This window comes from Dipodomys spectabilis, unplaced genomic scaffold, assembly GCF_019054845.1.
Source record: "Dipodomys spectabilis isolate Male_0828 unplaced genomic scaffold, ASM1905484v1 ptg000098l, whole genome shotgun sequence".
In the NCBI taxonomy this organism is placed as follows: domain Eukaryota; kingdom Metazoa; phylum Chordata; class Mammalia; order Rodentia; family Heteromyidae; genus Dipodomys; species Dipodomys spectabilis.
Window position 1 is genome coordinate 5,050,811 of NW_024870775.1, and position 16,424 is coordinate 5,067,234.

At 49.5% G+C, this 16,424-nt stretch overlaps 1 protein-coding gene across 5 annotated transcripts in view; it reads right to left on the reverse strand.

Annotated features, from left to right (window-relative positions):
* Positions 1–7,697: 7,697 nt before the first annotated feature.
* Hip1 (huntingtin interacting protein 1) overlaps positions 7,698–16,424 on the reverse strand; it is a 100,663-nt gene continuing 91,936 nt past the window's right edge. For 4 of the 5 annotated variants that reach the window (XM_042686499.1, XM_042686494.1, XM_042686497.1 and 1 more), the window contains 5 exons: positions 16,181–16,286; positions 14,723–14,846; positions 14,489–14,550; positions 13,492–13,600; positions 10,852–12,594 (listed from right to left, as the gene is read on the reverse strand). In XM_042686499.1, coding sequence (XP_042542433.1) covers positions 12,542–12,594; positions 13,492–13,600; positions 14,489–14,550; positions 14,723–14,846; positions 16,181–16,286 — 454 coding nt within the window. In that variant the 3' untranslated portion in view covers positions 10,852–12,541. Of the gene's footprint in view, positions 7,884–10,851; positions 12,595–13,491; positions 13,601–14,488; positions 14,551–14,722; positions 14,847–16,180; positions 16,287–16,424 lie in introns of those variants that run through there. The other variant, XM_042686495.1, reaches the window with a different exon arrangement.

Here is a 16,424-nt window from a genome sequence, read left to right on the forward strand (position 1 = left end):
CGCGGCTCCGCGCCGCGGAGAAGACTTGCGTCTCCCAACATGCACCGCGCCGCGTGCGCCATCGCGCCGCCGACGTCACCGCGCGGCGCCTGCGTCACTGCGCGCGCGACTCGGACGCTCGGGCCCGGCGACGCTAGGAGCGGTTCTCTACTTGAGAACGTGGGCGCAGCCCGGGGAAGTCATCGCCTGAGCCCGTCCTGCCGCCAGGTGCCGTCGACTTTTCTCCTGCGGCCTCCGATGGCGGGGGGAGGTAAGCTCGGACGGGAGCTGGTCCTGATGCGCTGCGGGTCAGACGTGACCGCTGCTCGCAGTCTGAGCTCCTGCAGTATGAACTGATGATCACTTGTGACTATCAAAGCTACCAAAATGGCCCATGTGATCTAGATTTAGGGGTAGATTGAGGATTTGTGGTCGGCTTAATGTTAAATTTGGAGGCTTGAGGAAGATGAGTTGTTGTCGGGGACTGGGTTAAAGAGTGAGCTAATGGTTGCAAGTCTTTTGTGACGGTAAAAATGTTTTAAAAAATTTGCAATGCCACAGTAACGCAAAATTTTAATTTAAATAAAATAAAAACAAAAACTTAATGTAAATGAAATTGCATTTTTTTTACACAGTCTAGTGAATTGTAGAGTATCATAAGAAGCAACTTAAAAGGTGCCTTTTCTGGGCTTGTGGATTAACTTAAACCAGGGCAACCCGGTCCTCCATTTTGCATCAGCTGTTTGGTCTGAGCTATTTCCAAAGGCAGTCAATTTACAATCACCTAAAGCTCTGGGATTAGACATTATTATCTTGTGACTAAAGGCAAACTGCCCCTCAGACAGCAAAGCTACTGTCTTAAAAGACAACTGCCAAGTGAGAGCTTGAGACCCTGAGTTCAAGCCACAGGACCAGCAAACAGATGAACAGACCAAAATGGAAAGTCTAGAATGAATTCATGGGCATACTGACACATGGACTTGAAGTAGAGAAACCAGAATGCCAAGAGCACTGAATGGGAGAATGGACAGAGAACCCAATGATGATGTTGGGAAAAGACATCCACTGCAGAAGTATTGAACCAAAGTGGATTACAGATGTACGTTTATGTTCTGGAGCAAGAGATCCTAGAGGAAATCAGAGAAGGAGCTTCTTATCATTGGATAAGGACACTACTGCACAGTGAACCACAACTTAAAGGATGGGAGAACATTACAGGTCACATCAGGTAAAGAATAAACACCTAGAATACATCAAGAACTCCTATAATTGAAAAAAAAATCAAATAGTGAGCAAAAGTCTTGACAGTTCTCCAAGATGACACAACCTGGAAAGATGCTCAATGTCACTGATCATGAAAAGAAATCTAACACCCATTAAGATGGTGCCTGTCAAAAGCCAGGAAACAACAAGATTTGACAAGATCATGGAGTGAATGGAAACTTGTCTTGATGAACTGGTGGTGGCACTGCAATACAATCACTACAGAAAACAGGTTAACAGGCTGTGCAGGGGGAAAAGATGAAAACATTGTAGAGATTTGTCTTACAATGTGAATATCCCAACACTACTGAAATATATGTAAGCTTGTGCATTAGTCCAGGTTTTGTCACTGGCCAAATACCTGGGAAAAATAATTGAAAGAAGGAAGGCTTTATTTCAGTCTGTCATGGTAGGTAGGGCAGGGCAGAGCAGCTGACATCTGGAGCCAAGAAACTGAGGCAGGAATTTGCCTGTGTTAGGCCTTTCTCCTCTCCCTGCAGCCCATCCAACCCCCAACATGTGGGATGGAACTGCCCACATTCCTTGCCAGTCCTCCTTAATCCTCTCTGGAAAATCCATCACAAACAAGTCAGAAATGTGCTTTATTAATCTTTCTCAAATTGGTCAAGATTAAACATGCATCCAAGCTCTTGTGGTTCACACCTGTAATCCTAATTATTCAAGTGAGAGCTGAGGATTCCAGTTGAAGCCAGCCCCAAGGGAGGAAAGTCCATTAGACTCATATCCAGTTAGCCAGCAAAAAACTGGGAGTAGAGCAGAGGCTCAAGTGGTAGAGCACCAGATTTGAGCAGAAAAATCTAAGGACAGTGCCCAGGCCCTGAGTTCAAGCCTCAATATTGGCATGCATGTGCATACAGAGTTGAAACATCGTATATAATAAATTTTATCTTGCTTAAAAAAATAATAGCCGGGCACTGGTAGCTCAATCCTATAAGCCTACCTACTAAGTAGGCTGAGATCTGAGGATCACAGTTCAAAGCCAGCCTGAGCAGGAAAGTCCATGAGACTCTTATCTCCAATTAACCACCAGAAAACCATAAGTGGTGTTGGGGCTCAAGTGGTAGAGTGCTGTCCTTGAGCTGAAGAACTGAGGGACAGCGCCCAGGCCCACAGTTTAATTCTCACAACCAACCAAAAACAACCCCCAAACAACATAAAAAACAGCAATGTATTGTGGAATAATCTGGTATACAAATTTTAAAAAAGCCGAGTGCTAGTGGCTCATGCCTGTAATCCTAGCTACTCAGGAGACTGAGATCTAGGATCGAAGTTCAAAGCCAGCCCGGGCAGGAAAGTTTGTGAGACTCTTATCTCCAGAAAACCGAAAGTGGCACTGTTGCTCAGGTGGTAGAGAGCTCACCTTCAGCTGAAGAGCTGAGAGACAGTGCCCAGGCCTAGAGTTCAAGCCACCTGATGGACAAAAAATAATAATAATAAAAATAGCACAAATGCCAGAAGGGCAGAAATGAGGATGGGGGTTCTTATGCCACATATGACATACTTTAAGGTAGGTCCTCATGACTTAAAAATCTACATTATAAACTGACCACTACAACAACAGAAATGCTAATGTACTGTCAACAAAGGGAACCAGGATAAAAAGTTTCTCCCACTAGAGGGCAGCCTAAATCTTGTGTATAATGGCACAGTTCTTTCTCAATTAGAAAGGACAAAAACCCCAAGCTACCTAAAGCTTGTATCTGCTTGTGTTTGTAATTCCTATTTCTTCACCCTTTCTATTTCAGAGGTAGAATGAAATACTAACAATCACTGCTTGGAAGTAAAAATGTGTCAGCTGGATGAGTGCTGGTGGCTCATGCCTGTAATTAATTCTAGCTTCTGAAGAGTCTAAGATCTGAAAATCAAGGTTTGAAACCAGTGCCATCAGGAAATTCCATGAGATTCTTATCTCCAACTAACTAGCAAAAAGCCAGGAGTAGAACATGGCTCAAGTGATAGAGCTCTAGCCTTGGTGAGGTGGGAGAGGGAAGGTCCTGATCTCAAGCCCTAGGACCAGTACAAAAAGAAAAAAAAAGTCTGGTACTGGCGGCTCACACCTAGCTACTGACATCTGAGGGTTGTGGTTCGAAGCCAGCCTGGTCAGGGAAGCCCATTATCTATAATAAACTTCCAAAGCCAGACGTGGAGCTGTGGCTCAAGTGGTTGAGCTAGCCTTGAGCAAGAAAGCTCAGGTCCAACAGTCCAGGCCAGGACTGGTCCATACACACATACAAAGAGGAGTAACCTGGGCTTAAAGGAACCAAGGACCTGGCAGGACAAGCTGGAGCAATTGCAATGCCGTCTCTAAATGCTAGACCCCTGAAACTCAGAGCTGCCTCCTGCTTATGACTGGTTCAGCACCATAAAACTATGCCTAAATTTGACTTGTTGAAGGTTGGAATGTGTTTGTGACTGTAAATATCACTATTCTACATTACTGTGAAACTTGTGAAATTTATGTAATAACTTAATCTCAAAAAGAATTATTAAAGAGCTGGGAAGGTGGCTCAGTGGTTGAGTGCTTGCCTCCCATGCATGAGGCCCTGGGTTTGATTTCTCAGCACCATATAAGCAGAAAAAGCCAGAAGTGGCACTATGGCTTGACTCAAGTGGTAGATCGCAAGCCTTGAGTTGAAGAGATGAAGGACAGTGCCCAGGCCCATAGCTCAACCCACGACCAACAAAGACAAAAACAAAACACGCCACCATAGTGCTGGGAAAGTAGCACAGGGGTAGAGTGTATGCCTTGCATGCATGAGGCCCTGGATTCGATTCCTCAGCACCACATAAACAAAAGGCTGGAAGTGGTGCTGTGGCTCAAGTGGTAGAGTGCTAACCTTGAGCTGAAGAGCTGAGGGACAGTGCCCATGCCTAGAGTTCAAGCCCCAGGACCGACCAAACAAAACAAAACGCTGCCAGCAAACAAAAAGGCATTTTGCTGGTTTACAGGATATGTAATCGCTTGGCTTTTTCTGGCCTTGAATAGCAATCCTCTGAATCCCACTCTCCAGAGTAGGCATAGTTTTATTGTTGGTTTTTGTTTTCCTTTGTGATGCGATTCCCGCCAAAACCCAGGCATGCGGTACTTGGCGTCTACCGAGTGATCTACTTGGATTTTTCCGTAGCCAAAACTGTGGAACAGAGGCCTCGCAAGACTGACGGCGCGGCTGGGACTTACCGATGGGGGCCTCCACCAGGCGGGCCCCCGGAGGGTGGTGGCCCCGCCACGGCTGCGTCTGTCCAGCCCAGGCGGTTGAGGCCCACAAAGCCTGGACTTGCACCAGTCCTCGCCAGTCCCCTGCCCGGTTTTCTCTGCCTGCCGCCCGCCAGGGCGCAAAGGCCCTACCACTGAAGGCGGCAAAGCCTCGTGGTCCTGACGTGCACCGCACGTGTGACGAGAGGCCAGGGGCGGCTGGTTGCCAAGCAACAAGGTTGCAGCAGGGCGCCTCGGGCCAGTCAGAGGCCACAGCGCGGCCTGGGCTGGAAGAGGAGCAAGGGGTCTGTGGTGGGCGCTTTGTCCGTCGCCTCCCACCGGGAAACCCAGTTCGCTCCTCATTTCTGTAGTTCTGTCCGGGGTCACCTGCTCTCCCGGGGCAGTGACTTTCTACAGCCTTTAGAACTCTGAGGGCCTTGGATCAGACGGTGGTTTTTCCAGGCCCTGTGGGAACAGAGCGCCTGCGCAGAGTGGCACGTTCGAAGTTTTCCATTCCACAGTTTGTGGTATGGATTTGAATTTCGTTTTTCTTGTTGTTTAGGTGAACTGGGGTTTGAACTCACGACCTTGACATGTGCTGTACTAGTTTGTGTGTGTGTGTGTGGGGGGGGGGGTGTTTAACTCAGGGCCTCCTACTTGGTACAAAGATACTGCTACATGAGCCAGGCTCATAACCTTGAGTTTGTTTTTCAGATAGCCTTGCTCTTATGCCTGGGTGGCCTCTGCAAGATTCTTCTGCTTCTGTCGTCATCTAGCTGTGCTTATAGAAGTCAGTCACCACACCAGTTTGTTGGTTGAAATGGTTGTCTCAATAAATTTTCTCAGGTGCTGGCCTCAAACCTTGATCCTCTGGTCTCTGCTTTCTAAACACTAGGGTTCAGTGTGAGCCTGGCCCTGTTTTTGTTTTTTTGTTTTTGTTGTTGTTGCTTAAAAGCTTATTCCAATTATAAAGACTACTTGGAAAACTGCAGTTACATTTACATCGAAGCCACACCCTGCAGGTATTTAATTATATATTTATTTATTTACGGACTCACATTTGTCAAGGAGTGATAACATGGGGCTTTGCTTTTCTTCAGCAATGTATGTAGTCTCTGTGGAAATGACACAAGCTGGATAAAACGCCTGAGTTAGCTACTGTGTCTCAGGTTTGGCCAACACTGTATGGCTAAAACATGTTCTACTTCTCTGAGCATCCAAGAAAAGCTGTTTATGTCCTGAGTACCAGTGGCTCATGCCTGTAATCCTAGCTACCAAAGAGACTAAGATCTGAGAAACATGGTTCCAAGCCAGCCCTGGCAGAAAAGTCTGTGAGACTCTTATCTCCAATTAACCATTCAAAAGAAGGCAGAAGTAGAGCTGTGGTTCAAGTGGTAAAAAGCACCAGCCTTGTGCACAAAAACTCTTAAGGGAAAGTGCCTAGATTCTGAATTCAAGCCCCAGTATGGGCACAAAACAAAAAACATTTGTTGAATTGGCATGAATTAGGAACGTTTAACTTGTGATATCTGCTATTTAATTACGGGCATCATGGAGAACTGAGGTTTTACTCTTCTTTTACATGTAGCTTACATCATAAAGAGGTGATTTCTATGCCAGTCAATCTCACCCTCTCTCTCACTTTCCTTTACCCTCCTCTTCTGAGTGGAAGTTTTAAGTGTAGTTTGGACAGAACTTTGATATGAAACTTACAATTTTATACTTTTTTTTCCCCAAGTGGGATGGTATATGCCTGTAATGCTGCCACTGGGGAGGTTGACTGGGGAGGTTGAAGCAGGAATATCAAGAGTTGTAGGCTGGCCTGGGCTACACAGTAAGATGCTGTCTAAAATACAGGGGAAGGGGCTGGGAAGGTGGCTCAGTGGTAGACCGCTTGCCTTGCATGCCTGAGACACCCTGGGTTTGGTTCCTCAGCACCACATAAGCAAAAAGAAAAAAGCCGGAAGTGGCGCTGTGGCTCAAGAAGCGGCAGAGCGAGCTCAAGGACAGCGCCCAAGCCCAAAATTCAAGCCCCACGACCGACCAGAAAAAGAAAAAGGCAAAGTGACAGGGAGAAGGGAGGGCAGGATGTGGACATGCAGCTCAGTGCTGAGTGCTAGGCTGGCTTGCATTAGGCCCAGGGTGCCAGTCCCCAGCATTGTATTTGGGTCTGTCTGTCACGATGTGGAAGATCTGGGTAGCGGCAATGTCATGGGGGGAAGTGGAATGAGAGTCAGGTCTGATAGCTACCTGAGCCATCCCAACCTCTGCCTTATCCACAGTCTGTGCTGTGGACTGGATGCCAGAGGCCATTTGAAGCTCACTTCATCCTCAGTGTAGTGAGGCTGGGAGCTGTCAGGGGAGTTGGCTCACGAGTGTGGGGGCCCTGGTGGAGAGGATTGGTGCACTCCTGAAACAGGATGGGTAATGTCTCCCACGTGGACACAGAAGGAATGAAGCTCAGCTCTGAACTCCTGGCTGCTTCCAGAGCCCACCAACAAATGACTGAAGGATCCCTTGCCTTACACTTTTTTCTTCCTTCACAGTGACTGGAAGGAGCCTCGACTTTGCACATGCTAGGTAAGTGCCCTAACCAGACTACACCAGCCCTTAACGTTTTCTTTGTTGTGGACACAACTTAGCCTTTTCAACTTTATCTCCCCTTTTTGATGATATAGTTTATACTCTAACCAGGGTATAGATACATTCCTAACTTGTTGCTTCATGTTGATTTTTTTTCTTTTATTTCTTTTTGGCAGTACTAGGGTTGAATTCAGTCTGTTTTTGCTAGGTAACTACTCTGCCACTTGAGCCTCATCTGCTTTTTGCTTTTAGTTTGTCTTTCAGATAGTCTCATGCTTTTGTCCAGGCCAACCCCAGATGGAGATCTTCCACCTATACCTTATCAGTATCTCGGATTACAGGCATGCACCACCAGGCCCAGTCCCTGGCTGACCTGCCTGCCTCTCTCTCTCTGCCTCTGTCTCTTCTTTCTTGTCCTGGGGTTTGAACTCAGGGCCTGGACACTGTCCCTGAGTTTCTTTTGCTCAAAGCTAGCACTCTACCACTTATGCCACAGCACTACTTCTGGCTTTTTCATTTTATGTGGTACTGAGGGATCAAACCCAGGGCTTCATGCATGCTAAGCAAGCACTCTACCACTAAGCCACATTTCCTGGCCTTTCTTGATGAGTCCTTTGTGCATGTTAGAATTTGAATCTAATGTCACCCAAAGGCTCATGTATAAAGGACTTAGTTGGCAGCTGGTGGGTCTTTGAGAAGTGACTGGATCCTGAGCACTGAGTTCATCAACAGATCCACTGAGCTTGGAGCTGCACTGTTCTGTGGCTGGGGCTGATTAAAGAAAGTCATAGGATGCCCTTGAAGTACTTATCTTGTTCCTAACCCCTGTCTCTGCCTCTGCTTCCTGGCAACCATGAGAGCATCTCTCCCCTGCCACAATGCTCTGCTGTGCCACATCCCGTCATGAACTGAGGACTCTGGAACCCTGAGCCAACATGTCTTTCCTTGCTTAAATTGTTTCTCAGGTATTTTTCATGGTGACAAAACACGCTGCACACAGGACAGCTCTCACCAACCCCAAGTTCTCCCCACCTGAAAAGCCCCCTAGGCTCCCACACTGGCAGCACCAGACTGCAGCCAGCCCTGCTGTGAGACCCCTATGCAGCTCAATGCCCACACAGCCCTGAAGGCTGGGGCTGTCTTGCTGTGAGTACAATCCATATATCAGTGTCTAGTAGTTCCTATTTGCATCTCTAGGTCTGAGTCCTCTGACTTCATGCAGAAATCTGGCCTTCTGGAGAAATCCCAGCAGTGATCACTTTGGCCTTTTGGGGATGATTGTACAAAGATGGAGCTTGTTTACTAAATGCAACTTTTTTTTAAGTACTGAATTTGAGATCAGGGTCACTTGCAGATGACTTGCTAGGTAGTTGCTTCACCACCTGAGCCATGCTTGCAGGCCTTTTATGGTTTGTTAATCGTCAGACAGTTCAGTTTTTCACTGGGCTAGTCTCAGAACAAGACCCTCTTAACAATGCCTCCTTGAGTAGCTGAAATTACAGGCAGAAACCTCCATGGCCAGCTTATTGGTTGACATGGGGATCTCACTATAGGCCTGGGCTAGCCCTAGACCAGTTCTGATTTCCAACTCTGAGCTTGCTGGGATTATAGGCATGAACTACTGTGCATGGATTAATTTTTGTTGTTGTTGGTTGTAGGGCTTGAACTCTGGGCTTGGGCACTGTCCCTGCGCTCTTCAGCTCAAGGCAAGTACTCTACCGCTTGACCCACAGTGCCACTGCCGACTTTCTGAGTGGTTTATTGGAGATAAGAGTCTCATGGCCTTTCCTGTACGAGCTGGCTTTGAACCGTGATCCTCAGATCTCAGCCTCCTGAGTGGCTAGGATTACAGGTGTGAGCCACTGTTGCCTGGCTGATGGATTAATTCTTCTAAGACATCCCCAAAGGTGCCAAGTAGACTCTGTGAACCTCAGGATAGGGACCTAGACATGTATTTTCCCCTAGAGTCCAGAACCCAGGGCCACTCTGATAAATTACCAGCACTATTCCCCATGGCCAGGCTGAAATATTTATTTGAAAAACTGAAAACACAGATGCAAGGTATTATACAAAGAAAGGTCTTAATACCAGAATAAAAGTTTTGTTGGGAGGAAACAAAAGGCAGTGGCTGCCTGCCCTGGAAAGGTAGGCACTCTGTGAGAAATGAGATTTACCTATAGCAACTATTCTACTGGAGAACTGGGAGAGAAGTTAAAAAAAAAATGGAAGAAAAGAAAAACCAACCCAACCCATCCCTGCAAACCTACACATGTGAATCTGTTCTCAGTCCGGGACATCTGTGTTGTCACTAAGACTGAGTGGAGCTGCCTCAGCTGGTCCTCCAGTGGGATCAGCTTCAAGCAGGGCCTTCAAACCTGAGGTAGTTGATTACCTGCAAAACCCGGCTGAACAGAGCTATGCCAGGAATGCGGTCTTCTCCCATGGCGCTGGCTCCTGGGTAGAAGGCAGTGACCACTGGGCCGCTGGTCCCAGGAGTGCAAACCTTCCTGTCTGACTGTGGGTAGCTGGCAGGCTCAGTGGCCCTCACATCCCCTGCTATGGGGCAGTGTGGTCTCTGAAGGACCAAGATGGCTGGTCAAGGGCAAAGCCACTGTTTGGAAGGCCAAAGTTGGGGCTGAAGGCCTTCCTTGGAGGATAAGATTCCATACCTGGAAAGGCAGCAGAAGGTCATGGCATTTATTTTTGTAGGTTGTGGGGCTTGAACTCAAGAATCTGGGTGCTGTTCCTGAGCTTTTTGGCTCAAAGCTAGCACTCTACCACTTGAGCCACAGCGCTACTTCCGATTTTTAGGTGGTTAATTGAAGATAAGAGTTTCACAGACTTTACTGCCCAGGCTGACTGTGAACTGTGATCCTCGGATATCAGCCTTCTAAGTAGCTAGTATTATAGGCATAAGCCACCAACCTGGCTTAGGTAACGGTATTTCGATCTGTCCCCTCTAAGGAGCAGGGCAAAGTGAGAATGTTCCAGGCATAAGCAGAGAAGTGACCCCTCAGGAGCCAGCGGCCAAAGCGCAGCAGCCTAACCAGGGGACTCAACCTTGGATGGGTGTTCCCTGGCACGGACCTTGTGTCTGACTTGCTAGTTGTAGAAACCCATGGCAGGACATGTCCCAGCAGGGCTTGATTCCTAAGAACAGCACTGAGGAGAGCAGAGCCAGCAAGCAATCTTGAATCAAATGGAAACTCTGTTCAGACATAAAATGATCCTGCAACGTTGTTACAAAATTCTGAGACTGGACCTCAGTCCTGGACTGCCATCCTCTGGTGTTAGGATATTCTACATTGACTCATAGGACTTGAGTGTTGGGAGGTCCAGTGACCCTTCAAAAAACTGCAAGGTTCACTCAGCTTTGAGGTGTGCCTGTTTTTTTTGGGGGGTGGGGGGACAGTCGTGGGGCTTGAACTCTGGGCTTGGGCGCTGTCCCTGCGCTCTTCAGCTCAAGGCGAGCGCTCTACTGCCTGAGCCACAGCAGCACTTCTGGTTTTCTAGTGGCTTATTGGAGATAACTCTCATGTACTTTTCTAAAGTCCAGGCTGGCTCTGAACCACGATCCTCAGATCTGTCTCCTGAGTAGCTTGGATTACAGGCATGAGCCACTGGCCCCAGGCTAGTGCCTGCTGTTTTTATCACAGGCATTTCACACTCACCTTGATGCACTTATCTAGTAGCGCCAAGGTAGGGCAAATTGCTTTGGGTTTGAGAATGGTGTCATTTCTAATCTGAGTTCTAGCAAGAGTAACACCCCATGACAAATAGGGACACTCAGGTGACACTGAATTAGGCCTTGATTCCACTCTTCTATCACTCAAGATGAGCTCATGAGGGTTTATTGTTTGAATTGATCATGAGGGTTTATTGTTTGAACTCATGGGTTTCTGTTTGCTAGGCAGGCTCTACCTCTTAAGCCATGTCTCCAGCCCTGCTGTGATCCTTTTATTAGTGAGTTTGAGGATCCAGTCTGTCCTGATGTAATTGATTAGCAGATTCATGAGACAAGGAGCGGAGGTGGCTGGGGTAGCCCCTTTGGGGCCCCACTGGCATGAGTGAGCAGGGACGCCTCCACAGCAGTTGGCCCATGTCTATAGCAACACTTCATTAGCCTGGCATGGAAGTCTCATGTCGAGTGACTGTCCAAGTTCCTGGACAGTGGAGTGCAGAGTGGGGGTGGGCAGGGCAGAAGGGGTAATTCACAGTGATCAAACAGAGTCTCACAACCCATCACATAGCAATCCAGCCTCATGACTACGTCCTGCAGGGATGAGGTCTAGGAACTGCTTATGGGCTCCTACTGGTAAGGAAGACGGTGTGTTGCCAGGATTGGAAGGTCACTTAACACAGGGTTACTTGGAAGCGGGAAAGTGCTGTCTTTAGAGGCTGTGCCCTTTGTCCTCATCCTGTCTGCAGCGTAGCAAGAGCTGGGACAGGGATGGAGGTCCTGGGCTGGGGATCCCCAAACCTTAGCCCCCCACACACTGAGGAACTTGCCTGTTTTGGGACCCAAGCACAGCAGTGGCCAGGGAGGGCATCCTTTGTGAGCTGTGAAGATGGCAGAGACACAGTGCACACTGGGTACCCTGCTCTCAGGACTGGTTAATAAAAGGATCCCCTACGGCCCGGAGCTCTTCCGGACAGGAGGGAGGGGGTAAGAGCACATGGAACCGTCTTCTGGAGATTCACGATGTCACCATGGCAGACAGGTGGTAGGAGGGACTGGAAAGGCCTCCATGGCCACTTGCCACCAGCTCCATTGAAGCACGCAATGAGGGGGGTTGCAGGTGTCCCCTGGGGATGGTGCTCAGATGCCCCGTGGCTTTTAAGGGTGTAGAGGTGTTGGACTGGCGTCCAGCACGAGGAAGAGAAGGCACTCGCTCTGCTTGGGACATAGAGGAGGCTGTCACCCACCCTGGGGTGGCCTCGGTGCACTTGGGGACACCCGGTGAGCAGGCAGAGCTGGAGCACCAAGGCAAAGCTTGAGTGGCACCATGGTGGGGCCCCCAAGGGCTCAGAGTCCTGGGACAGGCCTATGGGAGAGTTGGCTGTGTGAGTGAAATGTGGAAAACAGAAAACCAAGAGCGTGAAGGAACACTGGAGGAAGCGGTGCAGATCTGAAGGAGAGCGAGGGCTCCGCCAGGACCTTGCATTCCACTGCATGGACAGACAACATTCTCTAATGGCGTCTATGTGTCCACCTCTGGCTCTCAGAGGCTCAACATTGTGCCAACGATGATTCCAGAAGAGACTGAAGGAAGAAGAAAGAGGCATGAGCTGCTCCCTCTAGGTCAGCGGGTGCTGGGCAGGCTGGACCCCAGGGATGCAGAGAAATATCCCAGATTGTGTGTGCATGTAGGGGCAGCACCGAGGGCGGAGCCTTCAAAGGGCCACACAGGTCCTCAGTGGAGAGGCTGGTCTGTGGCAGGAGTGGCACACACACAGGTGGGTGTTGAGGATTTATACTGGCGTGTGGGCACTGGCTTGGCTCTATTCTTTCTCAGGGACCGCCTCTTGCAGCGTAGATGTGGGCACCTCTTTTCCTACAAGACAATGGCAATTTATATCACCTGGTATGCATGCATGGAATCACCAAGCCAACAAATGTGTTTGGTGCCTGCAAGCTCAGTGTCCTGGAATTGTCCAATCTCTGAACTGGCCACTGCAGCCAGGCAGGGCAGCTGAGAGATACCAAGTGACAGCAGCCTTCAGGCCTGGGGGGTTGGAAGATCACTACCCACTTCTAGTCAGTCTTTCTATTTGGTATCATTTTTGCTAGTCATGGGGCTTGAACTCAGAGCCTGGCTACTGTCCCATAGCTTTTTGGCTCAAAGGCTGGCACTCTACCACTTGAGCTCCATTTCTGGCTTTTTGCTAGCTTGGAGATATAGTCTCAAGGACTTTCCTGCCTGGGCTGGATTCAAACTGATATCCTCCAGATTTCAGTCTCCTGAGTAGCTGGGATTATAGGTGTGAGTCACTAGCATCTGGCTTTTCCTGGTTACAGCCTGGTCACCCTCTTGTCCATCTCCAGCAACCACTATTCAACTCTGCTGGCCAGAGAATAAACCACCAGGGACTTACCAGACCAGTGGCCTGGGGACAAGGCTGACAACAGTTTCAATCTCCAGCCACAGGCTCTGAGGTTCCTTGTTCCTTCAGAGGGGAGGGCCTGGGCCATGTAGCCTCCTCATTGTGGGTCCCCAGGACAACTTACCTTCTTTTTTTTTTTTTTTGGGTCCGGTCGTGGGGCCTGAACTCTGGGCTTGGGCGCTGTCCCTCAGCTCTTCAGCTCAAGGCTAGCGCTCTACCACTTGAGCCACAGAGCCACTTCCGGCTTTTTTCTTTTTGCTTATGTGGTGCTGAGGAATCAAACTCAGGGCCTCAGGCATGCAAGGCAAGCGCTCTACCACTGAGCCACCTTCCCAGCCCCAACTTACCTTCTTCCCAGCCTTCTGCCACGCCAGCGAGCTCGTAGTGCTTCTTCCTCAGCTCTCCTAATTTCTGCCGCTCCTTCTGTAGTTCATTTTCCAGCTCTAGCACCCTAACCTGCGGGCAGTGGAAGTGCAGTTGTCTTCGTAAATGACCAGATGAGCAGAGGTTTTACTTCTGCCCTGCTAGTAACTCACGATCTGACACAGCAGCCATGGCGGGCCCCAGTCTAGCTGTGACTCTCCTTAACTCTTGCTCCCTATAAGTCTACCATAGGACCAACAAGGATGGCCTAGTATCTACCTCCAGTCATTCTAGCTCACTACAGGAAGCACAAATCATTAGTACTTTTCATGTATCAATTCAAGAAACAGTGCCAGTGCCGGCACCAGTGGCTCACACCACTGCTAGCTACTCAGGATCATGGTTTGAAGCCAGGTAAGACTCTTATCTCCAGTTAACCTGTAAAAGGCCAAAAGCCTTGAGCTGTGACTCAAGTGGTAGAGCACAAACCTTGAGCAGAAAAGCTAAGAAGTTAACAGGCAGAGACCAGGCCCTGAGTGCAAGCCCCAGTACCAGCGCAAAAAAGGATTGCCCAAGCCCCCATCACACACCCCAGGTTCTGTTTGTCTCACAGGGGAAGAGACCAACAGATGGACGAAATGACATCAGGTGGTAAAGTGATAAAGTTGAGTGCATCGAGCACGGGGTGGGGTGGGGCGGGGAACTGATGGATGGACTCAGGAAGTGGCTTTCAAGCAAGCGAGCTGAAATCTTCCTGACCAAATATCAGCTGTGCAGGGAGTAGGAAGATATTCTAGAACACTCCAGGCAGAGGGCACAACAAGAACAAAGATCCAGGGGTAGCAATGAGCTTCAGGAGAAAGGGAGGGGGGGACAGTGCGGAGCATGTATACAAGGGGACTTGGGGGGAGTGACAGCTTCTCCTGAGGATAGCCTTTGGTGGGTGAGATGGCGGCGGAACCAGGGCATGGGGTTTCTTACCTGGGAATCCATCTCCTGGCGCTTGATCTGTGTCAGCGTCATGCTGGAGAAGTCCATGCTGTCTGCCGGGTGGAACCGAGAGGGCAGGTCAGTGCTGGGCCTGGGCGCCCAGCCACTAACAGCACAAAGGGAAGAGGAAGGAGAGGCGAGGAGGAGGACAGGGAGACCCGGGGTACCAGGATCTGACCTCTGTGGGTGGTAAGTATACCCAAGGCAACACAGACCACAGGCTACCTGATTCCTCAATCTGTGATTTGCCAGAAATGGTGGAGGCCACCACTCCTGCCGTGGCCTGGTTCACACCCCTTGATGCCTGCTGCAGCTGGGCCAGGTTGGGGCTGTCCTTGTCTGCTTTCACCTGCAGGATAGAGTGGATGGGTTGATGTCACACATACCCCACCCACCATAGCCATAGGTCCCTGAGACACTGTAACGGCCACAATTATTCCTGGCTTAGTGGCCCAGAGACCCCATCTCTAACTTTCTCACCTATGTGTTTTTGCCAGTCTTGAGACTTGAACTCAAGGCCTGGATGCTGTCCTTGAGTCTCTTCGTACTTAAGGCTATTCTACCACTTGAGCCATAGAGCCACTTCCAGCTTTTCCTGAGTAGTTTACTGAAGATGAGTCTCACAGACTTTCTTGCCTGGGCTGGCCTTGAACTGCGATCCTCAAGATCTCAGCCTCTTGAGTAGCTAGGATTATAGGTGTGAGCCATGGGCTCCTGGCTCCCCCATTTGGATAAACTGTTGCAGATATAAAACCCAACTTGGGCCCAGAAGAAATAAGGAATAAAGGGCTGGGAAGGTGACTCAGTGGTAGAGTGCTTGCCTTACATACATGAGCCCTGGGTTCGATTCCTCAGCACCACATAAGCAGAAAAAAAAAGCCGGAAGTGGCGCTGTGGTTCAAGTGGTAGAGCGCTAGCCTTGAGCTGAAGAGCTGAGGGACAGCGCCCAGGCCCAGAGTTCAGGCCCCACGACTGGACCCCCCCCCCCCCCAAAAAAAAGAAAGAAGGAATAAAGCACACTGGGTAGGGAGGGATCCGCAAGAGGGCCACATGGGGCAGGGGTGGGCACGTGGATTATACATGTGCTTGGAGCTTCAGCAGGTAACCTTGTGTCAGCCCATGATCCCAAATGCTGGCATTGCCACTTCCTGGAAGTGAGGAGCACAGGACCTCTAGAAGAGGGTGATAAAAAATTCCTGAGTTTTGTTGTTGTTCATGGGGTTTGAATTCTAGGCCTGGGCTCTGTCCCTGAGCTCTTCAGCTCAAAGCGAGTGCTCTACCACTTGAGCCACACCGCCACTTCTGGTTTTCTGGTGATTTATTGGAGATGAGTCTAACGGACTTTTCTGCCTAGGGTGGCTGGCTTTGAACCTCAATCCTCAGATCTCAGCCTCCTGAGTAGCTAGAATTACAGGCATGAGTCACTGGCGCCTGGCTAAAACTCCTGAGCCCCATGTGATCTGGGTCATGGATAAATCCCATGTGTGTGGGGTCAGTTCTATGGCCTAGTACTTCTTTTTGTTTTTTGGAGACAAAGTCTTCTTGCTATGTAGCCCAGGCTGGCCTCAAACTTAAGATTCTCCTGCCTCAGCCTCTTGAGTGCTGAGATTACAAGTGTGCATTACTGTGCCTGGCTGGCCCAAGTACTTCGTTTCGAAAGTGGGAGTCCAGTGCAATTCCTACCTTGGATGCAGCCACGAGCTGGGCTGTGCTAGCAGCGATCTCATGGGAACACACCATCAGCTCTTCAAACTTCCCTTTGCCCTGTACCACCAGGTCAGCAGCGTCCCTGAGAGCCAGGAACAGCAGGGGCTGAGGCCAAGGGAGCTGAGAGCCTGCTGACCCCACCTCCCAGCCCCATCCCGTGGCCCTGGCCGGGTAAGGAGGACAGGTTTTGTGAAACTTTTATTTCCACAGGAAAAGATCC